The sequence below is a fragment of the Abramis brama genome (assembly GCF_963993115.1).
Source record: "Abramis brama genome assembly, chromosome: 10".
Classification (NCBI taxonomy): Eukaryota; Metazoa; Chordata; class Actinopteri; order Cypriniformes; family Leuciscidae; genus Abramis; species Abramis brama.
In genome coordinates, this window is record NC_139972.1 from 15,156,141 (window position 1) to 15,183,012 (window position 26,872).

At 36.6% G+C, this 26,872-nt stretch overlaps 1 protein-coding gene across 2 annotated transcripts in view; it reads right to left on the reverse strand.

Moving 5' to 3' along the window:
• caln1 (calneuron 1) overlaps window positions 1-26,872 on the reverse strand; it is a 56,986-nt gene that overhangs the window by 20,251 nt on the left and 9,863 nt on the right. For both annotated transcript variants that reach the window (XM_084125336.1, XM_084125335.1), the window contains exons 2-4: window positions 25,835-25,959; window positions 18,332-18,475; window positions 14,081-14,193 (exon numbers count right to left, since the gene is read on the reverse strand). In XM_084125336.1, coding sequence (XP_083981462.1) covers window positions 14,081-14,193; window positions 18,332-18,475; window positions 25,835-25,952 — 375 coding nt within the window. In that variant the 5' untranslated portion in view covers window positions 25,953-25,959. The remainder of the gene's footprint in view (window positions 1-14,080; window positions 14,194-18,331; window positions 18,476-25,834; window positions 25,960-26,872) is intronic.

A 26,872-nucleotide genomic window follows, 5' to 3' on the forward strand; every position in this document is an offset into this window, starting at 1 on the left:
TATTTCCTGGAACGTTACTATGTTCTTTGGATGAGATGTTAGTTGCAGTTCAAAAAGAACTATGTGGGATTTGATTCCAGGTCACTTGTCCTCATCTGACACCATTGAGAAAGAAGAATAGAACCATATTCACTCCACTTTCAATGCACTTTTTCTATAATCAGCCCTTCCGACATTATGCAGATGATATCATTTTTTATATATTGCAGCTGGTGCATTACATCATCTCATGCAGAGCTGAAAGACTACAAAAGCTTGTCACTACTGACATTTTTACATTCATAAAGTAAGTGGGGTGCATTAGACACAAGATTATTCTTTTTTTTGCAGGTAGGCAGTTCAGAAGCACAAGGCCAGTGAGAAACAGAGGGTGACGCGTCTTGCCGCATGAGTCACTGGAGGCCATTGTCATGTTTCAAACTTATAAGTTATAACCTCAGTTCTCTTACAGAGCAAACCTGCATTATTAATATATAAAGAAACAAGAAATCAATATGGACCCTGTTTAAAATGTCACATTATTGAAGTGAAACAGGCTCCAAATCCAAACGTTGAGTTGTTTTTAAAATAAATGAATACTTTTAAGGCCCGTTCACGCCAAGAACGATAACAATAAAGATAACTATATAAGTGTGCACACCAGCATATGATATCTTTCTGTTTATTCTAAGCACACGCTGTAGTTTTGTCATCTGCCACTTTAAATGCTCGAGCTCTTCAAAGCAGTGGGTTCTGATTGGCCGTCAATGACTATATCTTTATCGTTATCATTATAGTTATTGTCCTCGGTATGAACGGGCCTGTATTCAGCAAGGACACATTAAATTGGTCAAAAGAGACAGTAATGACTTTTACATTGTTATAAAAAAAAATTATATTTAAATGAAATGCTATTCTGAGGGATCATGTGACACTGAAGACTGGAGTAACGATGTTGAAAATTCAGCTTTTACATTACATTTTAAAATATATTAAAATAGAAAACAGCTCTTTTATATTATAATAATATTTCATTATATTACAGTTTTACTGTATTTTTGATAAATAAATGCAGCCTTGGTGAGCAGAAGAGACTTCTTTAAAAAAAAAAACTGTACTAAAATCGTACTGACCTCAAACTTTTGTATGGTTTACTAATATATGTTAACTCCTTTTAAATAAAAATATAATATAGTCCCAAGAATTTAGAGGAAGAGGCACCATATCAGTATCTTGATGTAGGTACACTGCTTTGCTTTACTTAAAGACTGTCACAACAAGAACATGATGTTGAGCATCATGAAGGTAGAAAAGCTCCATCTTTGAGTTTGCTGCCTTTGTTCATAGCGATTCACCGGTGGAACAGACCTTTTAAGGGTTTGTTTAGTTAGCCAAAAGCAAATATAGTACAAGAGGCAGTTATCTCTCAGTATTTTGTAATGTATAATGCAGCACTCAGGCTATGGTAATCTTTTTTTCTTTTCTTTTACTTGATGGTGGGGTCAAACTCAGTCTTTCTGTAAGCTACACTTAACTGTTATCAAAGTCAGCGCTTGACAGCCAAGTATGGGTCTGAATGAGGGCTGAAAGCTACAGGCATACAGAAACACAAAGAACTTTTCAACTCCATTTAAAGGCAAAATATGTACGATTTTTAGATTAAAATATCCCAAAACCACTAAAACGATGTTACATATTTTGTTGACTTGTGTACTTATATTATCCCAAATGTTTCCAACAATGTTTAAATCCAGAGAAATTAGCTATTTTAACCAGTGTAACGACACGCATGTGGCAAAGCATCATTGATGTTTAACTCACCCACTGACAAAATCCAACAGACCTTCTCTGGTTCACCTTAAGTTAACACATGAAACTACAGAAAAGTCATTTCTGATATGCAGTCCATATTCAATCTTTTTTCATACGTATTAATATATAAGATAAATCACACTTTTGGAAATCGAAGTTATAAATGTCATTAGTTTTCTCATCACAATTTCACAATTAAGTAAAAATAGGAAAAAAATAGCAATTTTAAATCATTTCAAAACTTTGGCAAATTTTTTGCCATGTGTCATGCACTGGCAATCTATGACAAAATATTTTTTTATATATATATTTATAAGAGTATTTACATTTTTTTCTTTCTCTAAACCAGGGTTTCCCAGACTTTTTGTGATTGAAAAGCTAATAATTAATTAAATCATAAAAATGCTACATTAAAATAAATACTTTAATATTCAAATAAAAAATATTTTATTTGTTTACCAGCATATCTTCATGTGACCATTAACTGACACCAGAGAACCATGAACATGCAAATACACTGTTAAATTATTAAAATATAAGCCGAAAAAATCTCAGGGGATACTTCAAATTAATATTTTAGGTCAAAGGGGATGTCTATCAGAAAATGTTTAGGGAATCTCTGCTCTTATCAAATATTTAAAACTAAATGCTCTCTTGGGAATATAATTTTAATTTTAGTAATTCATAGGTTTTTCCAGTGTCCTGGTTACATATAAACAATGTTCCTTTAATGAAGGTTTAAGTGGCTCAGATAGACCAGAGCATATTTCAGAAAATCTGCTATATACCCTTTTGAATAAATACTTTACATTTACAATTACTGTGTAGTCACTTCAAACTAATTCATCATAATAAAGTTCTAACGAATACCTGTTTCCTGTAGCCTGCACTTACTGAGGCGGCAGTGAAAAGAGTGGGCTTAAAACACCCAGAAGAGTTCTCCAATCAAACAAATCAATGTGCTTTGTGCATTATTCATTTCCTTTGACTGGTTAAGGGAACAAATAACAAAAAAAAACTAAAACAAAGAGTTAACACACATTAGAAAAAAATCCTGAAAAATTAAAGGGTGTTCATTTATGAAAATCAATCAAAGGGCCTCAGAAATCTCTGGAGTTATAATGAAGCTGCAGAACAGCAGTTCTTTGGGTTATTTGACATTTTTTATGAGCAGAAGTGCTGTGCTCGACAACAGCTGATGGCCTGTAACCTTCATTTTATAAGAGGAGTCTGTGCACAAGCACGAAACAATTACATTGGCAAATTAATGTTCACACGCCGCCTACTCCAGTGCAAAAAGATCAGCACTTTTAGATGGGACAAGAGAGGCAAAATGCACTAAATAGGGACATGTACAGTAGCTGCCATCAAAGTTAATATATTCATTCAAAAGATTTATGGAAATTGTCTTAATACTTGTACTCCTGTACATGTCCCCAAATACCTTGGGTATTTCGTGACCCGGACGTCATTCACTACCCTCCTCCTCATTCATTTCAACCCTTTTAGTATTCCTCAATCAATTAATTATAAGCAATATAAAAATAAAAAAGTAATACAATTATAAAAGAATGCCTGTTTTCCCAATTCATTTTTTGTAAAAAGAAATGGTATAGGGTCACACCCGAGGTGTGCCTTGGCAGTATGATGCGTTGACGTAATTTCCACTGAAACAGGAAGCTAAGGCGGGACATATTGAATGGCCCCTCCCCCTTTTCAAATAGCCAATAGCGTTTAGTTTACCTCACAGACTGCAAGTCGTACTTGGCAGCACCTTGGAGGCGAATCCGAGTGCTGATGATACGTTGGATTCAATAGTAGAGGTGTGAATAAATTCTAGCCATTTCATTCTTAACTAACGTAAAGTTGGAAAACAGAATAAAACTCGAGCATTTGAGCAACCGAACACACATCTCCAACCCATATTGCTCCCTGACGTGTCAACGCCGGTCGCTTTGGCTATGTGGTATTTATAGGGGCCGGGACACTTGAGAGCATTTGATTGGACAAGTCCGCGTGATGTCATAAAAATCCATGATCCATGATTTTAGTGGAAGTGAGAGACTGTAAGTTTTGAATGGTTATTTCTCCTAAATGTAAATTTAGTCATTGTTTTGTTTTGGATCACACCAGCTTATTCATAACCTTAAGGCTTATATAATCATACTAAGCTAAAAAATTTAAATTTTTATTTCAAGGAGCCATTAAGGGTTAAAGACATGCATCATGAAATCAAAATTAACATTTTTTATGGAATATTGCTGTAGCCTATGTATTATAAAGGATCAATCTGTGCATATTCTTATTTAGTAAAAATTCAAGTGCCTGTAATCTCTAAATCAAAATAACTTCCCTCTCCCTCTTACAGCGACATCTCGTCTCTGATGACACTGATAGTGAAGAAAGCCCACCTATTCTCCCAAATCACACTTTTGAAAGCCACTGAATGTCACATCAGTGAGGTAAAGAAACAGCCTTTAGAGCCAATCATCATCTCAGCCTTAGTCAAGCCTGGAACTCTATTTATCACATTCCTTCAAGGACAACCTTTCCCACTGAACCGAAACCGTGGTAATATGACAGAAAGGTTTATAACATTCACCAATAAACCAAGCGCACATGAAATGGTACTCATGCTGCAGGACTCATTTGAGGTTATTGATATCCAACATTTCGGCATTTCATTTACATTTATGCATTTGGCAGACGCTTTTATCCAAAGCATTTACATTGCATTTCAAGGTACAGATTTACATTCTAATCAGTGCTTGCTTTCCCTGGGAATCGAACCCATGACCTTGGCGTTGCAAGCGCCAACGCTCAACTGTTTGAGCTACAGGAAATTATTTCAGAACTTTTTTTTTGATAATAGCCGACCATAATAAACACAGTCACATTACACTGAGCCGAGCACATTCAGTCAATCAGTTGTGACTGAAAGAGTGAGAAAGGTAAGTGTGTCATAAGTCTCGAGTTAAAAATGGTGACAAGGACTGTAATCACCTACCACCTGTTGCGTCTCCTCTCATATTTTATTCCACAGATTCTCATAATTCATTCCACCTACACAACAATCTCATGTATAAGTTCCTGCACTGAACAGTCTTGCAAAAAATAAAGTGACAGTGGAGGCCAAGTATGGTAACCTATACCAGGAATATGTCCTCTGCATTTAACCCATCCAAATTAGTGCACACATATTAGGAGCAGCGAGTATGTGAACACACACACTGCAAACCGTGGAGACACACACACACAGGGAGTGAATGGGGGTTAGGTGCATTGTTAAAGGGCACCTCAGTCTTGGGTATTGAGGGTGGAGGAGAGCACTGTTCGGTACTGAGAATCGAACCCACAACTTTCGTGTTACAAGTCTGACTCTCTAACCATGACTGCCCAAATAATGTTACATGTTAGTTAAAGGAAAACCAATGTTACTCACGCATGGAGCAGAAACAACGCAACCTCTGCATCTGTTTTCAGGCATTCCCTCTTCGGTCTCTCCACCTCTTAAAAAAACTTTTCTAATATTAACACGGGTGCTAAAGCTCTTGCCTAATCATACCATTTCTTTTCTCAGTGATATTCCTCTGACCTTTTCTCTTTTGTAATGTCTCTCAGCCATCTCTCTTTCAACAGTCTTGCTCTCTCTCTCTCCTCCCCCATCATGAGTGGACACGCCCCCTACTGCTGATTGGCTACAAGTGTGTTGTGGCACTCGGTCCGATCCACTTTCAACAGCGTTTCTCAGAAATCGCTTACTGCACCTTTAATGAGATTTTTCGTTATTTTTTAATCGTTTTTGTAGATTTCTTTGCATCATTAAATATCTGGCATTATTTCAAAAGGCTGGTGGGATAAATGCATGTAAAATAGTCTCATAATGTGAAAGTAAATGATAATAATATAGAATGAATATTTCAACATGCAACTGCTAGGCTATGTGACACTACTTAAGACCTCAGTTTTTGCAACTTTGTGTCATTCATCAATGATTCACAACTTGACTTTGAAAGCAAAGTAAAAAAAAAAAAAACCTTTAAATGCCAACAACTGCTGATCCTGTCTAGACTTCTTTTCAAAGCTGTCGCCAAGATCTAACACGCACATATTGAGTAAGATAAATCTCCTTAATATTTAATAGGGATCAACAAATCTAAATCAAATGCATACTCTACTTCTGACGAAAGACTGACGGAAATAAATGGCTCTATAATAAGTATATTTTTCTTATGTGAAACCCTTTTTTCCCTTTCAGTTACAAATCATGTCGTCTACTAAATCAAAGTGTCTGCGGTTACAGCTATAGATCATTTATTTTAATATTTCAGAATAGATTAGGGTCATGCACCTCATGCATAAACAATAAGATTTTTTACATTTTCTGATTACTATAGCAATAATAAAGCAGGGTTTAGCCCTCCAAAAAATTGGTTACGCTTCCCAGAAACACTCAAAGACCTCGGAGCGAATATCAGTTTCATCCGCTCAGATCTCTGAGGAATAAAGCATTTGATCTGTGTTGCCTGCATTTGATAATAAAGCATTATGTATTGTGAATAAATTTTGTCTGGCAGTTCAGGAAAATAATAAATAAAATAAAATAAAATAAAATAAAATGATATTATATGATATAAGTAGGGCTAAATTTTGTCTGGCAGTTCAGGAAAATAATAAATAAAATAAAATAAAATAAAATAAAATAAAATGATATTATATGATATAATTAGGGCTGTAAAGCACTTATACATTTTAATCAAAATAAATGACAAAAATGGTCAAAAAAGTCAGAATATAGTTTTATTTTATTTTCATTTTATTCAACATAAGTCTGTCATTGGCTTACAGTCAACAGCATTTTTGACAGCCCTAGACATAAGCTTTAGCATGAGCAAAATTGGATAAGGAGTGATTGATCATTTGCTTGCGCAATAATAGCAACGCATGATCGCATTTGAAGATTGCAGCTGGTGTGCCGTCAACGGGAATTGAACGTCTCAGTCTTTGAGATGGGACATTAGTTGTGACACACTGAGCAATTGTGTAGTTATACAGATTTTTTCATGCTTCTAATTTTCTCATCATTTCTCATTGAGTGCTCACGACGATCCATCATTATCCTTCGGCATCTCTTAAACAAAATCCTCGTCTTATTAGCAAGACGCAGTATGGTCTCCCGCCCCGGGGCACATTAACAAATCTGACACATGGTGGTAATTAAAAGCCAGACATGGGCATTAATTTGCTAATCTGGGCTTGATTTGAACATTTCAGTTTTTTGGACTTTGAGTGTGAGCCAGTTTATGGGTGAGCCCTGAGTGAATATCAGTTTCATCCTCTCAGATCTGCGAGGAATAAAGGGTTTGAGTTTAGCCTCTCGTCTCGATAGATGTCCTCAGCTTCTGAGGCTTCAAGCTGTGTCACACAGCAGAGTCTGCATTCATGCTTCCAAAGCAAAGGTTTCTTATGCCGTTGAAAAGAGAGGTACAGAGAACATAAAAACAGAGGGGTTTTGGCTTTAAAGCTGAAGTACTGTATGTTAAAAATAAAAATATATTTTCTTAACTCAGTTTATTGTTCATTGGCTATTATTAGTATGGCATACATGGGTTTATCTCGCCCAAAAGTGTAAACGTTGAGCCCCCCCATGGCACCAACAAAACTAAACCAACTAAATTTAATTAGTGAGGTGAACCTGAAAAACAGATTCAAATCCGATTTAAAAGAATGATTGGTAACACTTTGTCACAGGTTGTTTTGGGTTTTGGTTCATGTTTCATGTCAGTCATGTTTCTTGTCTTGTCATGTGATTCCCTGACCGTCATGTGATCCTGCCATGTGTTCTGTGTTGTCATGTTGTCAAAGTTTCATTGTTTCATTGTTTCATTGTGCACAGGTGTGTCTTGTTCAGTCATTAGTCTTGTGTGTATTTAAGCCCTCATGTTTGCCATCAAGTATTGTTTGTGTAACCACTGTCGGGTAAGTTCCACGCCACGCCACGCCACGCAATGCCACGCCATGCCATGCCATGCCATGCCACGCAATGCCACGCCACGCAATGCCACACCACACCACACCATGCCACGCAATGCCACGCCACGCAATGCCACACCACACCACACCATGCCACGCAATGCCACGCCACGCAATGCCACACCACACCACACCATGCCACGCAATGCCACACCACACCACACCATGCCACGCAATGCCACGCCACACCACACCATGCCATGCCTTTGTTTTTGTATTTAGTTTATGTAGAATAAACTGCACTTGGGTTCGTCAAGCTTGCCTCCAGTGGAATGATTACACACTTTAGTTTAGGGTCCAATTCTCACAATTAACTAGGTGCTTATTAGCATGCATATTACTAGGATATTGGCTGTTTATTAGTACTTAAAGTACATATTAATGCCTTATTCTGCATGAGCATATTCTACATCCCCTAATCCTACCCAATACCTGAACTTAACAACTACTAACTATTAATAAACAGTAATTAGGAGTTTATTGAGGCAAAAGTCATAGTTAATAGTTAGTTAATAGTGAGAATTGGACTCTACATTCATTCCTTCTATACATTTCTCATGTCATGAACATGAACATGAACTGAGGTATATAGATTAATTGTTAGTTTGTTCCTGACTCTTGAAAGCACTTGAAATATAGCACACACGTAATATGAACTATGGTGTTTTTTTTGGTCTTAATTGAGCTCGCCAGTATAAGTCACCATACACTTTACTTGTATTGAGAACAGAAGGTTTGCGGGTGAGTAAATGAAGACAAAATTTCCATTTTTAGATGAACTATTCCTGTCAAATGCAAATTACAACATTTGGATGGAGATGTTGGACATTTGGATGAAGTGCAGCATGTAGGCGCTGTACTACAAGTGTTTTACTCTTTTACTCTCCAAATGTTTTTTATTACTCTCTGAATCAGTTTAATAATAGTCATGTGTTTATATCAATTTATGTCATTTAGATGCTTTTAACTGTGGCCTGAAATGGCCATTAGCTGAAGGAATTGTCCCAAGTCTGATACAATGCCATTGATGTTCAAAGTAAAAAGAGTCTGCTTAGTGCAAAGTTGTCAATCTTATTTAGATAATCTAATTTTTAGTCTAATTATCTAATTAAAAAAAAGATCAGTGCAATAGAGAATGAAAAATTTATAAATTTCCGTGCGTGTATGTATGTTTGTATATATATATATAAATATATATATATATATATATATATATATATATATATATATATATATATATATATATATACACACATATTTATATTTTTCATATATATTTTTAAGAACCTCTTTTCACACTGACAAAAAATGGCCAAAAATATATATATTTTGTACCCTATTTGTAGAAAGGACATCAGAAAGTATTACAAACATAAAAATCCATTCAATAAAACAAAGCACTGCAGGCACAAAAGCTGCAGTAGGACAGATATTATTTTAAGCTGCTATAAAAGAGACACTGGTAAGTAAAGTATAACCCTGGTTTGACTGGAAAGCCACTCTGAGTGCACGAGAACGCTGAAGTGATGTAGCATTGATGAAATAAGCCTGACGCAGCAGTGCGGCAGAAAATAAATACTTTAGAGCAGAGTCCTTTATGAAGTCTGGGGAATGATTCATAAAATATAATTAAAGCACTGACAGCAACAGAATGCTCCAAAATAACCCATTGGAAAGCCACAGGAATAGCACAGGATTCTCAGAACAGTATATTTAGAGCATCTCTACAGAAGTGGATCTCAACCGGTGGGCCAAGGCCCAAAAATGGACTATATGTCTATTCTAATAGGGTGAATAACAATGGGAAGAACAATGTGAAATGCAAATAACAGGCAGCTAATCATCATGAAAAGCTAAGATGGCTAAATAAATAGGCAGGTAGAAAAATATATATTTACACTACCTCTCAAAAGTTGAGGGGAGGGTCAGATTTTTTATGGTTTTGAAAGAAGTCTATTATGCTCATCTAGGCTGCATTTATTTTATCAAAATTGAATAACTGTTCTCTATTTTAATATATTTTAAAATATAATGTATTACTGATGGCAAAGCTGAATTTTCAGCATCATCACTGCAGTCTTCACTGCAGAAATCATTCTAATATGCTGATTTGCTGCTCAAGAAACATTTCTTATTATGTTGATAACAGTTGTGCTGCTTAGTTTACCCAAAAATGAAAATTCTGTCATTAATTACTCACCCTCATGTCGTTCCAAACCTGTAAGACTTTCGTTCGTCTTCAGATCACAAATAAAGATCTTTTTGATGAAATCTGAGAGATTTCTGTTCCTCCATTGACAGCTACGCAACTACCACTTTGATGCTTCAAAAAGTTCATAAAGAGATCGTAAAACTAATCCTTATGAATTGAGCAGTTTAGTTCAAATTTTCTGAAGAGACATTGACAGATTGAATTTAGGCTTTTATTCACATATAAACATTCATCAACTCACATATCAGCTGTGGTAAATGAAAGCTCAAACATATTCCCTTGATGTACGAGAACCAATAGGTTCATTCATTCTTGTGTTACGCAGCACGTTTGAGCTTCTGCAAGAACCAATGAGGTTTGTTATAGTGAGTCAAGCAGGTTTGATTGGGCTTCTGTTTATGTTCGCTGATCAATAAGTGAATAAAAGCCTAAATTCAATCTGTTCATCATATAAAGCGATCGAGTCTCTTCAGAAAATGTGGACTAAACCGCTCAATTCATATGGATTAGTTTTACAATCTCTTTAAGAACTTTTTGAAGCGTTGAAGTGGTAGTTGCGTAGCTGTCAATTGAGGCACAGAAATCTCTCAGAACGAAAGTCTTACGGGTTTGAAATGACATGAGGGTAAGTAATGACAGATTTTTCATTTTTGGGTGAACTAACCCTTTAATATTTTTGTAAAAACCATTTTTCAGGATTTGTTGATGAATAGAAAGTTTAAAAGAACAGCATTTATTTAAAATGTAAATCTTTTCTAATATTAGAAATATCTAGTGTCACTTTTGATCAATTTAATACATAATTGTTGAATAAAAGTATGTATTCCTTTTTTTCTTTTTTTAAATCTTACTGAACCCAAACTTTGAATGGTAGTTTATCTAGAATATATAGAAAAAAAACACTTCCCATATATTTTAGTCACTGCATGTCCAATGTAAAATGTTGGTCCTAAAGCAAAACCATTTGAGGAGCACTGCTGCAGGACAACTGTCCCGTCCTCTAATGACATACACCAGGAATAGTGAAGTCACTCTCAACCACCAGCATTGGCTGGAACTGGATATACAACAGGGAAAACGTCCTTCATAACAGGAAGGTTGATTCCTACTATTTCACACACAGATGATGGATGGTGCGTCTCAATGATTCTTTCCCCTCACTGCGGGAATGAGCCACTCTTGGGACTAGATTAATTTAAACAGATAACACTGCAAGATCAAACACAAGATCAAACCAAACAACAAAAGGACATTTATCACCTAAATCAGCAGTGAAAGGTTCTATCACACTGAGCATATGTTAACAGTCCAACAGGGAATCATGCACTGTATATGCAGTATGAAAGTAGATAGATTGCTTTTGATTTTACTTAATCACTTTTGGTATTTCATGTCCTCAAAGTATTTTAAAGAACTAAAATGTCAGTACAGAAATAGTTCACACACTGATCCCTATAACAACTGTGTCAGGCAGAGTGGAAACCTGTGAAAAATTAATTTATTGCCATTCAGGCATTCAGCATGTGCCATGTAACAGTGTTTTTGGTCAAGACAGGGGTTCTCAAGACCCAACATAGTGGCTATTTATCTCAGATTTACACTCACCTAAAGGATTATTAGGAACACCATACTAATACTGTGTTTGAACCCCTTTCGCCTTCAGAACTGCCTTAATTCTACGTGGCATTGATTCAACAAGGTGCTGAAAGCATTCTTTAGAAATGTTGGCCCATATTGATAGGATAGCATCTTGCAGTTGATGGAGATTTGTGGGATGCACATCCAGGGCACGAAGCTCCCGTTCCACCACATCCCAAAGATGCTCTATTGGGTTGAGATCTGGTGACTGTGGGGGCCATTTTAGTACAGTGAACTCATTGTCATGTTCAAGAAACCAATTTGAAATGATTCGAGCTTTGTGACATGGTGCATTATCCTGCTGGAAGTAGCCATCAGTTGACATTCAGTTTGGAGTTCAGGAGATTGTCTTGACCAGGACCGCACCCCTAAATGCATTGAAGCAACTGCCATGTGATTGGTTGATTAGATAATTGCATTAATGAGAAATTGAACAGGTGTTCCTAATAATCCTTTAGGTGAGTGTATACTATGAGGCTGTTGAATGCTTGATTCTGATCAGTTGACTAATGTTCTAAGATGTCCAATTATTTTTCAGTAAATGCACAGCTAAAGTAGTTCCAGGCAGGTTTTGACCGCATTACCATTCTATATCACTTCTCCACATTATTTCAAAGGTCCTTACGGCCTACAACAGCAAAATAACAAAAACCCACAAATAGATATAACAAACAATTGGATAAAAATGACAAACTATTAAGTTTCATTGGCTTTCTCCAGCTCTCTCTCCCATACAAACGCACACACGTTACAGGAACAAGCATACAGAAACATGTTCTCAGCGCTGCCAATTACTTTTTCAATAATTAGCATCTGCAAAACGATGTGACATTTCTCAGTATCAAGGTAGTGACATAACTGTTTTTGAAGCAGTTAAACTCACAGCTTCGCTTTAAGTAGAGACGCTGCTGCCAAACATTGTTGAGAGACACACAGACTCAGGTAATTCACACACGCTTAGGCAATCTATCAATCTCTCTGTAATAGTCTGCATTTAAATGGCTCAAGCCTTTCTTACTAGCTTTAAAATGACATTTTGGAATTAGCAATGCCGGAGGCGTGGGATGAGATGCGTAAGAAATTAGTCCTACACACAAGAGTGTTTTAAAGATACAAATCTGGCAAATGTCTTAGAATAAAACATCTGAACGATGTCTTGAGGCGTGGTAACCAGTCAATTATTCCTTACTTATTTAATTCAAAATGGTAATTTTGCATAACACCAAGTTTTTGGAAATAACTTTGTGTCATCCTTGACATTTTTTTGTGTCAAATTCAATTCAATTCAAAATACTCTGATACATAAATCTGTCTCAAAATATACAGTTTGAGGGGGGAAAAGTTTGGGCTCAGTAAGTTTAAAAAAAATACTTTTACTCAGCAAGAACATGCTAAATTGATCAAAAGTGACATTAAAGAGTCAAAGACTTCTACATTGTTACAAAAGTTTTCTAAATCCTCGAAAATATGAAGCAGCAAATCAGATTATTATAAGGAATTCTGAAGGATCATGTGACACTGAAGACTGAAGTTACGATGCTGAAAATCCAGCTTTGCATCACAGGAATAAATACATTCACATTAAAAAAAAAAATTTTTTTTAAATATGAATTATAAAAAAATATGATTTTGACTGTAGTTATGATTAAATAAATGCAGCCTTGGTGAGCAAAAGAGACTTCTAACAGAAAAAAAAAAATCATACAGATGCCAAACTTTTGAAGGGTTGTGCATGCGATCATCCCAACTCACTAAATCAGAAACATTTTTAAAAGGTAATATCAAATAATGTATAATGACAAACTTGTGATGCTATGGAGGTGTTTATTGCTATTTAATGTTTCTGAAAATATAGCCAAAAGATGCCTGTCAAATTCTTCACACAGACATTTATAACAGTTTTTAAAAAGTCAGGGTTAGGGTTAATGCCTATTACAAAATTCTTGGCTTCTGTGAACATTCAGCTGTCAAACTCCTCAGAGATGTCAGCCAAGGTCGCAAGCACCTGTCTTAACCAAGTGAAGCTGGCATGGGCTCTGCTTCATCTTCATCCTCATCTTCATCACGCAGCACTCCTGAGAGTTAACTAAACCCACAGGGATCCTCTCCACTCAGCCAAACACTGCTATCACTCACCTCTAATCAGCTGAATGAGATTCTTACAAACCTGAATCCTGAATACAAACCTGAACACATAAATCTCACTAATGCAACATTATCCACACAATGCACCCCTACATAAACCACCAATCAGACACTCAATGATGTCTCCCATTCCTGTTATTCAGCCTGTCAGAATAACAAGTGTCACACAAATAAAACGTCTTATGTAATATTGCAATTTTAAGACTCTTTGAAGCTTAGTCCTGCACACTAACCGGTAAATTGTCCTCCACGGCTTCTTACCTGCCAGAATATGCTGTCTATTGTGTTTCCAAGGAAGCCTTCCCGTGTTTCTGAGGACAGGAGCTTAGGTCCGAGTATCGTCATGAACTCATCAAAGTCCACCTGTCCATCACCTGTAAAACAAATTAAAGTCAGAATTCTGCTCACAAATCCCTAACTATGAACTATATGGTACTTTTAATGTTATTACTTTTACTATATTGTAACTTTTTAATGTCGTGTTAGCTGACGCCTTCATCTAGTTGTATTGTGTTAGTTTAGCAAAATCATCTGCTTAAGTCTATTGCAATCAGATATAGATATTCATTCATTGCGTCTGGTTGCAGATGCTCGGTCAACTTGCTCTTGAATGTTCACGGACCAACTCTGCCCGCTACAATATGGCGGACGACTTGCATATAGCGGCCCATAAATACAGCCGCTAATGAGGAATCTATGTATATGGTTGCTAAGGGGTTCATACCGGCAGTTACTAGAATGGTATGGGTGGTTGCTAAGGGGACCTATATGCGGTTTTTAGAATGTTGCTATATATAGAGAGCAACAGTCGTGTTCCGGTGTGGTGAAGAGATGAGTCCCAGCGAAGTGATGAGTCCCAGCTTAGGACCCCAGATAGCACACATACATCACGGAGACGTCTTTTTGATGTGCGTGTTTACATCTGGATGATGTATTTTTTAGAGTGTTTGCTCATCTGCAATACGTCTATAGGACGTTTCCTTTCAGATGTCAAATAGACGTTTAGAAAATGTCTTAAAGATGTAATGATTTAGAATGTATGTTAAACTGACATCTTAAAGATGTCTATCAGATGTTAGTAAACAGCAGATGCTTTCCAGATGAAGTGATCTTTAACAGACATCTTGCAGACGTACGTGTACTATCTGGGACCCAAGCAATTTGATTGGTTCAAAGCACGTTTTATGGGTAATCGCTTTAGTGACTAGTTACAAATCATATATCACTTTATTATATAAGTCGTTTGAACTACAGTACATAATAATGACCATTAATGTCTTTTTAATGTCTGTTTAAGAATTAATTATGACATGACATGCTTGTAATTAAATAATATATTTAATTATTCCTTATTGCTTAATAACAATTAACAATGTTGCAAAACATACCTAAAAATGCTTTTTTTTTTTTTACTTTAAAGGGTTAGTTCACCCAAAAATGAAAATTCTGTCAGTAATTACTCACCCTCATGTTGTTCCAACCGCGTAAGACCTTCGTTCATCTTCGTAACACAAATTAAGATATTTTTTATGAAATCTGAGTGCTGGATCACTCCTCCATAGGTTTCTATGTGATTGAAACTTGCTGGCCCAGAAAGGTTATTAAAGAGATCGTTAATACAGTCCAAGTGACTAGTGGCTCAATCTTAAGTATATCAAGCGACGAGAATACTTTTTGTGCGCAAAAACAAACAAAAATAACGACTTTATTCCACTATTCATTTCCTTGTCTCTGGGCCTTTAATAACTTTTCTGGGCCAGCAAGTTTCAATCACATAGAAACCTATGGAGGAGTGATCAGCACTCAGATTTAATCAAAAATATCTTAATTTGTGTTACGAAGATGAACGAAGGTCTTACACGGTTGGAACAACATGAGGGTGAGTAATTACTGACAGAATTTTCATTTTTGGGTGAACTAACCCTTTAACTATACATAATCAGGATAAAAATAAAAGATTATTACATGAATTAAAGTTTGATTGATTACATTAAGAATCACAAGAACAGCTTTAGATTAGGCACACTATACTCGGGTCCTAAGCTGGGACTCATCATCACTTCGCTGGGACTCAGCACTTCACCACACTGGAAGTAAAAACTCCATTAATTTCCTCCATGAAATTTATTTTTAACAGTAACTTATAAACCTTTAAAGACAGACCTACTGTGAGCTACAAGGTTGCTTCTGCTGAAGACCTCAGCCCGCATTATTTCAGCTTATTTTTTTAAATAATCGTGTTAGACAGCAGAATTACTGATGGAAAAACTACATTACCCATGATGCTGTACAGAAAATTACATCAAGCAGAGTCGAAACAAAGCAACAGGCGGCAAAAGATCTTGTCAGCTCCGCCCACTCCCATGAAGCACTGCGAATGGCGTAATTGAGTCAATCTCTTTACGCTCCCAAAAAACCTAAATGTTTATCTAATGTTTAAATGTTTGTATATATTTGCATTTTTTGCAGTAAAAAAAAGAAAGAAAAAAACAACAACAAGTTCTGTCCCTCACTGAAGCTGTTAAGTACACAGTCTTGTATCTTTGTCTTTTTTTTCTTCAATTTTCAAAACTTTTTTGTTTCATGTGTTGTGATTCACCTCATAGCTGATTGTCTTGGTTCATGGCTTATAACTCTTTAACATTCAAAAATGTGTCACTTCACCTTTATGACAGAGTAAATATATAACACACCAGATTTAAACCCATTAACACATAACACATCATCTGTTGTGATCAATCAGTCTATAAATTAACAAACATAATGTATTTTCAGTGAATGAGCATGGCCTATGCTTGCATGCTTCATGCTTCAGGCTATGCTTCAGTTGAACTCTGAACATTATTGTGAATCATCAAGCGCTGCTGCTCATCTGATTATATCAGCTGGCAAAATCCATCTGCTGTCAGGCAGTTTGGCTCAATGGCCAGGTCTCATGCTTGAATGTACAGATGTGTAGAATGACAGTCCATCCAGCCTTGATTTATGAATACTATAAGGTCAAAACCATAATAAACAATAACGGATAGTAAAATACTTTGACATCAATGTAATGTACATTTGACATTTATCAATGTAAAGCTGCTTTGGAACAATCTACATTGTTAAAAGCGCTATATAAATGAAGATGACTTGACTTGACATCCGGCAGCAGTGTATCAGTTAACACTGATTGTAATTCCGCTTCTTTTTGGCAAATCACCAATCACTTACCGTTACTACTTAGTCAGATTACTTTATTTTAGGTAGGGTAACTCTATATAACCAAAATTACATAACATTTAAACAAAAATGTTTTATTTTGAATGACTTTTGGAGTTACTGTTTATGTAATATAAAATAATTTAAAATAAATCATACATTTTGGTTATATGGAATATATGTTATATGGAATAAGCAATTTAGCTTAATTTAGCTTTCACTGAAATTGACTACTTCATGAATATTCTGAGGATATGTTTTTGTCTTTGCATTTTCTGTTCAATCCTGTTATGCTGTGACATTTCTCCTTTAAATATAATGGCTTGATAGTTTTTAAATCATATGTCAGTATTTATTAGCTTTACACCTAAATTGGTCTTGTCAAGCTCAATAGTTCAACTATGTTACGGGAAAAAAGGTTTTAGGACTGGCTTTATGACAAATATATATACATATATCTTTGTACTCATAACCAAGAGCACATGCATTTTATTTTATTCAACAATCTTTCAAACACCATATCTGTCACTGATGTTTAGCTCATGGTTCATGGGTCACGTTTTTCGCTGAACAGCATAAAGATGACTAGGCAAAAATTAAAATATAAAATTATAAAAATGTGATGAAAATGTTATTAAAACAGAATTTTTCTGTCATAAAAAATGAATGTGGGGTCCCTAATCTAAAGTGAACAGCTTGAAATCAAAGGAACTGTCCAGTTAATTTTTTTTAATGACCAAATGCTAATGGAGCAGGAAAATATTACTGCTTTATTCATTCATTTCCACTTAAACTCCTCTACAGATATGCATAATATGTCAGGCTCAAAAGCCTGTAGATTAGTTCTGCTGGCTTAGAGGAGATGAAACTGAAATTGCTTTGAGAATACAAACCCAGTCAAATAAGGATATTGACAACTAGCAGATTCACAATTGATTGCAGAAGATTGCTAAATCTTAATCTTTACATGGATGCTCCAGTCCAACTCAATGACATTATCAGATCTGCAAACATATATATATATACACACTATAATATTTGTATGGTATTTTTTCTTCAGATTTTTTCTTGTGTGTGGAAATATAATCACAAATGTGACAATTTTTTTATGTTTGCAGATCTGATAATGTCAGTGAGTTGGACATGAGCATCCATGTGTATGTGTATGTGACTTGCTATCAGTTCTCAATGGGGAAAACAGCTAAATAAACATGCTAAAAATTGTCCTTGAGGTTTAAGGTTAGGAGATAGAAAAGATCATTAATGCAGTACAAAACCAATAGAAGTGTGTTGGAGTGTAAGGGGACTCACCATCCATGTCCAATCTCTGCATGATGATTGCCAGCTCCACTTCACTGGGCATGTACCCTAGTGAGCGCATGGCCATGCCAAGCTCCTGCTTGGAGATGAACCCGTTGCCATCCCGATCCAGGACCCTGAACGCCTCCCGGATCTCTGCCAAGACAAACAAGTGTGCGACTCAACACCTCGAGTGGCTTCTCATTGGTCGTCCTCCACTGAGCAGTGATTGCAGTAATTTACCACCTTCTCTACACCTGCTATTACACCAGTGGGGACACACACTGCTGCGTTGTTTCTCTCCAAAACGCTTGTCAGCTTCTTATTTTACTGTTCATTTGGAAAGCTAAAAAGAGCAGTGAATGTCTGAGTTTTAACCAGCCCCAGAAACATGACTCGAGGCCAGGCTTTTTCCTGGCTTTTTCTTTTGATATCTGCTCTACAGAGGAGGACTCGGCCTCTGAAAAGCACATATATCTGGAATCGCGGAGACGAGCTCCATCAAATGCATATTTTATAAGCCATCCTTCTGTGAGGAGAAAACTTGTGGCAGCAAAGGATTGGTGTTTTAAAATAGAGCTTGAGTGTCACAACTCTGAAGAACACTACAGTTGCACAGCATGTTCGAGCACACAGCAGTACATTGGGTAATTTTGTCTGCGTACTAACGGGAGTTGAAGTCAAGCAACCTGGGAATTAACACGGAGGAAACAAAAGATTCCTGATTTGACGACACGCTGCACTATTCTCATCCATCTAAATCAAGACTTATGACTGCTAAGACTTACGCAACAAGTTCTGAAATTTTGTCAGTCATATATTCAGATATTTGATAAGAGGAAAAAGCTATTCTGAAAATAATTTATGCTTTTCAAAAAATAATAATTGAGAAATGACTAACAATTATTTGGCCTTTTCTTTTTTGACTCATCCTGTCCAGTGTAATTAGTGTATTTTTATATATATTATAATCTACTATAATTTGTAAAAAATATTTCTAAGCCATTAAACAGGGAATTTATACAGTAATTTAGAGTTCCAACATTACACCGTGTCCTAACTACACGCGACGCCGCGACACGCGATAAAAGGTATCTTTTCCATGTTAATCAGAGTTTTTGTCCTAACCAGGCGCGACGGCGACACGCGACGTTTCTAATTTAGAAACGGTTTCTATTTTTCTGCGACGTCGCGCTGGAACAACAAACACAATGTGCGGCAATGATAATCTCAGGTACTGTTTATGTGCTTTATTTAATGTTAAAAGCGTGAAATGTGACTTTGAATATCATTTAGTGCTCCAGCTTTGTAGCTGTAAAAGCAACAATGGACATATTTCACCTCAGATCTTGAAATTAAACAAATGGAAACATGAACGTTAAAACTGTGAACAAACAAGTGTATTATTTGACAAAGATTGTTTTAGTAACTCAGTAGCCTATGCATTTTTAAATGGTGTAACATTTGTGAATTAGATTGTGTAGCTACTTATTTTCTTGCGAGTGCCGTCAAGTTTACTCTCTAGTGTTGTGCACTTGCCGCGAGACTCCGCCCACACGCTGTTCTGATTGGTTGTGATTTTTGATTGACGTTGTGGCGTCTCACAGTCGCGTCGCGTCTAGTGTGGACAGACACACTGCCTGTCGCTGGAATTTTATCGCGTCGCGTGTAGTTAGGACACAACAACCTTGTCATATGCTGCCTCTTTGGCTAGGCTGAATGATCAATCAAATCTCATAATGATTATTCTTTTATCAAGAGTTATTTTCCATTATATTTTTCAGACCAAGGAATTTTTTAACATCATTTTATAGAGATTTCTGAGGCAGATTTCAATTTGAATTTCAGGTACCAATTCTTTGTCAGGGTCATATATTCAATTATTCGTTTGATAATCATTTTCAAAAACGTGCACTTTGAAACTCATTTCCAAAAGTTTGCATTTTCAGGCCCTTCAAAACATGGTGTAAATGTCCAGGTACCAACTCTTTATATTACTAGATTTAAATAACTTTCTAGAGTACAAATGTCTCCAATAAGACAAAAAAGACCCTGAGATTGAATTGCTGCTCAAAAGACAATTCAGTGCCTCCTTTGTCCTTAAAGGGGGGGTGAAATGCTCATTTTCACTCAATCTCCTGTTAATCTTGAGTACCTATAGAGTAGTATTGCATCCTTCATATCTCCAAAAAGTCTTTAGTTTTATTATATTTATAAAAGAAAGATAGGCTGTACCGAGTCTTTCCGGAAAAAAACGAGCGGCTGAAGGCGGGCCGTGTGGGCGGAGCTAAAGCTGTGCTAAAGCGCCGAGCTAACAACACACAGAGACATTTGAAGCAGTTTTACTCACCGCCCGGTTCCAACGCACGACTGCGAACCTTTATCATTGTGACTGCTCGATCCTTAAGCATTAGACGATCTGCAAATCCGTCGATCTGGGCTTTGTTTATAAAACAATCATCGTCGAAATGCAGGGAACAAACAGTCTTGCACAACCTCCGTTGATGCTCTGGAAAAACAAACTCCATCCACTGGTCCCTTAATGCTGGGTTATTTGGGAATCTGTGCAGGGTTGTCTTGCCCTGGCAACCAAAAACTCACTTCTTTGGTGACATTGACTTCCCTAAAGCCGAGCACAGCGCTTTGATGGGCATATTGCTTTCGCTCTCTTGCTCTGGTCTACGGTTGCGCGCGCGCCCGCGTCCTTCCGGAGAAGTGCCCTTAGGACCCGTATAAGGAAATTCCGCTACATCTGACGTCACACATGCCCATACTCGAAAAAAACTTTCCGAAACTTGTGACAAACCGGAAGGAGCATTTTTGCAACAGAAATACTCCTTCAAACGTACAATTTAATTTTTGAAACTTTGTCCATGTTTAGCATGGGAATCCAACTCTTTAACAGTGTAAAAAACTCAGTATGCATGAAATAGCATTTCACCCCCCCTTTAAGAAAGACCATTTTGTGTCCAATAAAAACCCAATTAACTAGTAATATCTGCCACCCAATGAATCCCAGAAACAGTCATCCTCAACAGATAGTCTGATGTTATCGGTTATCAAATTTTATTCAACACAAGGGCTCATGAAAAGGAATATCTAGTTGAAATGTTTCAAAGCAGAGCATGACTAGAAAAATCGATACTGAAAATAGAAGCACCCATTATTTTCAATGACCTTTGAATTTTATTCATTTCCAAGACCTTTCCAAGTGTGGCAAACATTTCAATTATCTTATATTGACAGGTTTTCCATGACTGTGAGGACCCGATAATAGGATTGAAAAATTAAACCCCATCTATTGGCTAAAAGCGTCTCACACAGACCATGTTGATAGTCAAACATGGACAAGCTACAACTCAAACCAAATCACCAAGCACAAAGTAGGTACCTAAACGTATAATAAATAAAAACATAAAACAAAGCTGCTTATGATGCATCAAGTGTTTTATACTGTCACAATTATAGCCATACAAATGTGTTTTTATACCAACAGCTATTTGCACTGACAGTTATGTTTCAGAACCAATTAAGAACATCTGTCCCAGGAAAGGGAGGCTCGTAATTGTTATTCAACACAGACACACACGTGCAAAAAGATTTTGGGAGCGCTGCAAAGTGTTTGCACAGTAAAGGCATTAGATTTGTTTTTGTGCGTAGAGAAAATCATGAATATATACATACGGAGTCTGCTGTGGATGAAAAGCGTGGTTAAACAACCTTCAGAAACATTTCGTTCTCTCAATTCTGACTATTTGTCTGACAAGCACTGTTCATTTTAGAGATGAATCTGGCAGCCATATTTAAACGATGTAATAATCATGCGTAAGATCTGGTAAGGCACCTGAAGATACAATTAGAGATATATCTATATTTCTACAAATGTGCTCTTCATATGGATAGAGACTATTACAAATCCACAGAGATCCTTTGAAAAACATTTTGTTCATCCGAGAACATAAACTTGGTGTATGGGAAACTTTTTGCTGCCATGTCAAATGCAGATTTAGATTTGTTCAGCATTTTAATACAGTAAGATCTCCAGAAATCTCCCACAGTATCTCTTACACATCTCTGTGATTAAGATGCTACAGAATATTTGCTGACACCTCCTGATACGATCAATATAACATCAGCAGGCTTCCAGCAGCTGTAATTCACAGTTTGGACTGTTTTAGAGCAAAACCAACAAAGTCAATGACTTGTAGCAGCTCTGTATATCTGCAGATGCCCCGCAGTGTTAATATGTCACTTAAACATTCATTTTCAGGCCTCAAGGGTTCAATGTATTACTCTTCATGAGCTCCTTTCTGCTGACAAAGGCAGCCTTAATTGATTAACCCTCTGCCTCTCTCTCTCCCCGAATCATGATGAAGAGAGTCAGGGGGACGTGTGCTGCTTTGATCCTCGCTTTCATTCAAATTTGGATTTTTGATTCATGATTTAATGACTGATTTACACATGAAAACCAAAAACACTTCAAGGTTCAGCTTTCATTAAAAAGTTATTATTAAAAAATATATATATAATGCTTAAGGGATCAGTAATTCATCCACTTTCAAAAATGAATATTTTATAAACATGTTCATATAAATCAAAGTTAGATGAGACTACTATCCATTAAACAAATAATATAATATAATATAATATAATATAATATAATATAATATAATATAATATAATATAATAAAGAATAATATAAAATAATATGATAAAGTTTGTTTTTTGCCTTTATTTGAGAGTAAACTTTAGGGATAGAGACATATGCTAACTTTTCTCAAAAAAACATGGATGGATGGATGGATGAATGGATGGATGGATGGATGAATGGATGGATGGAGGGATGGAGGGATGGAGGGGGGTACTTTATTGGCCAAAAAAAATTATGTCCGTAGGGGATATTTGTTTTTAATGATTAAACCATCAAAATCGGAGGAAAATATTTAGGGCCCAAGCCCTGAAAGGGCGGAGGCCCTATTGTTTTCGTAAGGATTTTTTTTTTTTTTCTTTTTTTTTTTTTTCTTCATTATTTTTTTTTTTGCCTTTTTGCCACTTTTGGGGCCCTTAACATGCTCAAAAACTCTTGAAACTTTGCACACAGGTCAGAACCCGCGGCCATCAGGGCCGGACTGAAGCTGGTACCCGGGCGTGGCAGGGGGGCTCGACAGCGCCCCCTGGAATGGGGTCCGAAATCTTGGTCCATATATCAAACACGCTTGCATGTAATAATATGAAACTCAGTACACATATAGATCTCATCGGGCCGCACAACTTTCGTGCTCTAAGTTTTACAAAAGCCCAACAGGAAGTCGGTTATTATACGTTGTTTGGAAAACGCATACAATGGAATGTGAAATACTCCTCCTAGGGAATTCATCCGATCGCCGCCAAACTCGGTGTGAATGAAGTCAAGACACTGAGGATGAATTCTTGCGAACAGATTTTTGATATCTCGAACGGTTTGGCCGTGGCGAGGAAACGAATTTATGGCGAATAATGGGACACAGGAAGTGTGTTATAACTTCTGCATACATTATCTGATCTTGCTGAAACTTCAGAAGTGTATTCGTTGTAAGAGGCCGATCACATGGATGTGACCTTTGTGAGTCAAAGTTATAGCGCCACCAACTGGCAACAGGAAGTGTGTCACTTTCAAAATGCTTTGAAATCACTTTCTTATTTTTACCCGATTTGCTTAAAACTTTATGTGTATAATGTAGACACACGGCAGATGTAGACCTGTGAAAGGATTATTGATATCTTAGATACTGTTGCCGTGGCAACGCATTAAACTAATATTCTTTTCGGATGCTTTTGAGACTCTTCACATGCTTGAAAATGCATGAAACTCGACAGACACATCACATTTATTATACAGTAGACATGTGCAAAGTTTCAGAAACGGGCGTGGTGGAATGGCTCAGTAGCGCCACCTTTAGTCAAAAATGGGGGCTTAGTTTTTCCTAGAATCACAAAACTTGGTAGGTGTATTGTTCTCATCAAGCAGGACACCTTTCTAATTTACAGTCATAACCTCAGACCCACAGGAAGTCAGATATTTTGGTTTGAATGTGGATTTTCTGGAGAATTTTCTCTCTCTCTCTGTGTGTCTGTGTGTGTGTGGGGGGGGGGGGGGGGGGGATTTGTCTATTCCATTTAATCTTTGTTTTTCAAGGTTTCAGGGGCTTTTGGGGCCCTTAACGTGCTCAAAAACTCTTGAAACTTTCCACACAGGTCAGAACCCACGGTCATCAGAGCCGGGCTGAAGCTGGTACCCGGGCGTGGCAGGGGGGCTCAACAGCGCCCCCTTGGACACGGTCTAAAAACTTGGTCCACATATCAAACACGCTTGCATGAATTAATATGAAACTCGGTACACATATAGATCTCATCGGGCCGAACAACTTCCGCACTCTAAGTTATTAGCTCCGCCCAACAGGAAGTCGGCTATTATGGGTTGTTTGAAAAACGCATGCTGTGGAATTTAATGTACTCATCCTAGAGAATTCATCCAATCGCCTCCAAACTCGGTCAGCATGAAGTCAAGACATTGAGGATGATAAATTCCGGACGGATTTTTGATATCTCAAACGGTTTGGCCGTGGCGAGGAAACAATGGCGAGAAAAGAGAAACACGAAGTCATATAACTTCTGCATACGTTAACTGATCTTGATGAAACTTCAGCAGTGTGTTCGTGGTAAGAGGCCGATCAGATGGATGTAACTATTGTGAGTCAAAGTTATAGCGCCACCAACTGGCATATATATATATATTTATTTATATATATATATATATATATATAAATATAGCTGCGAGCAGCGATGGAGGGCCCAAGCCGGTGACACCGCCACCCCGGTGGCTTTAGTGTAACTAAAGGCACCAGGGTGGCGGTGCCACCGGCTTGGGCCCGCAATCGCTGCTCGCAGCTATATTTTATATTTTGTAACCTTGAGGGAAAAACAAAACACTAAACTTGGTTAAGGTTTTCATCTGACAAAATTATTTGGCAAAAACTGCAAACTACAGAAACACTATTCACTATTCAAAAAATGCATAATTGGAAAATTAAAAAGCATTACACTAACTACAACATAATCAGTTATTAGTATTTTGTTGGTTCTGATTTTTGCATGTGTTTATAATTTCTTTGTATGACAGCCTGGCCAAAAATCATGTCCGCACAATTTAGTTTAATTGAATTATCACAAATAAAACAAATGACTACAAGCACAACTAAGAAACATGCTTACAATATATTGAACAAATGTTTAATAATATTTGAATAAAGGTTGAAAATATCAATTTTCCTATGCCACTTCTGCATAAAAAGTCTTTTCTAACTATATAAATTTCAGTCTGTTCCTCACAAAATCTATCATTTAGCTTCAGAAGACATACCACACGTTGTCCAGACTCCTTTATGAGAAGATGAAAACTAGTTAATTTAATCAAAATAATGATGAAGTACCCCATGGTTAAAAGTTTGTGTTTTTGTCTGTAAGGTTAGTACTCACCATCTAGTTCCTCCACAGAGATGCTGGCGAGCTGTTCGCTATTGCTGTGTTCTGACAGTGAGCGACTCAAGAAGTTGCCCTTGTACAGCAATCCTGCCGTCACATGGTGAAACGGCATCTTCTCCCTGAGAAAGAGCACAAGAAAATGCTGAAATAACCAGACCTGTCAAAAGACATGTCAATGATTTTCGCATCATACATTCTTAAAGATCTATATAACTATAATAGAGCATGCTTAAGTTGAGCAGTAATGCCTCAGGAAATGTCTCCACGGTGGGCTCATTCGTTGTCTCATTGTTCAGTAAAAACCATTGGAATATTTCTAATGTTCTGCCGCACTATTAAGTGAAAATGTTCTAAAAGGATATGAATGCTGTTTCAATGCATATGAAGGATTAAAATTAATGAAATAAGTGGCCATAAAATGGCAAGCTATTAAAGCTGAAAGCGTGCACCGTCACTCTGAATTACTCTAGTGTTTATGAAGATATGGGTGGAGTCTCCAGTGTCTATGAGAGCACAGTTATTGTTCACAGGTGTTTATTGTAGTGTCATTAAAATCTTGCTGACAGTTGCAGTGTTCCCCTTTAACAACAGAATTTTCTCACATATAAACTAGTGGTCTACCAATATGTTTTTTTTAAATATATATAATGGCTGACAGCAATGTCGAGAGACCATGCACATTTATTTAATCAAAAATACAGTAAAATATTACAGTATGTATTATATGTATTATATTTTAAAACATAATTTATTCCTGTGAAGGCAAAGCTGAATTTTTAGCATCATTACTCCAGTCTTCAGTGTCACATGATCTTCCAGAAATCATTCTAATATGAAGATTTCTTTAAAAATAATAATAATAATAATAATCTTGTCGACCCAAACTTTTGAACGGTAGGACATTATAACATGTAATATAGCAACAACAAAAAAGTATGACGTTTAGACGTATTTTTCTTATTACTTAACTAATTATTCATTAATTGCTTTTACAATATTAACAGAAAAAAATATTTGAATAAAAAAATGTTT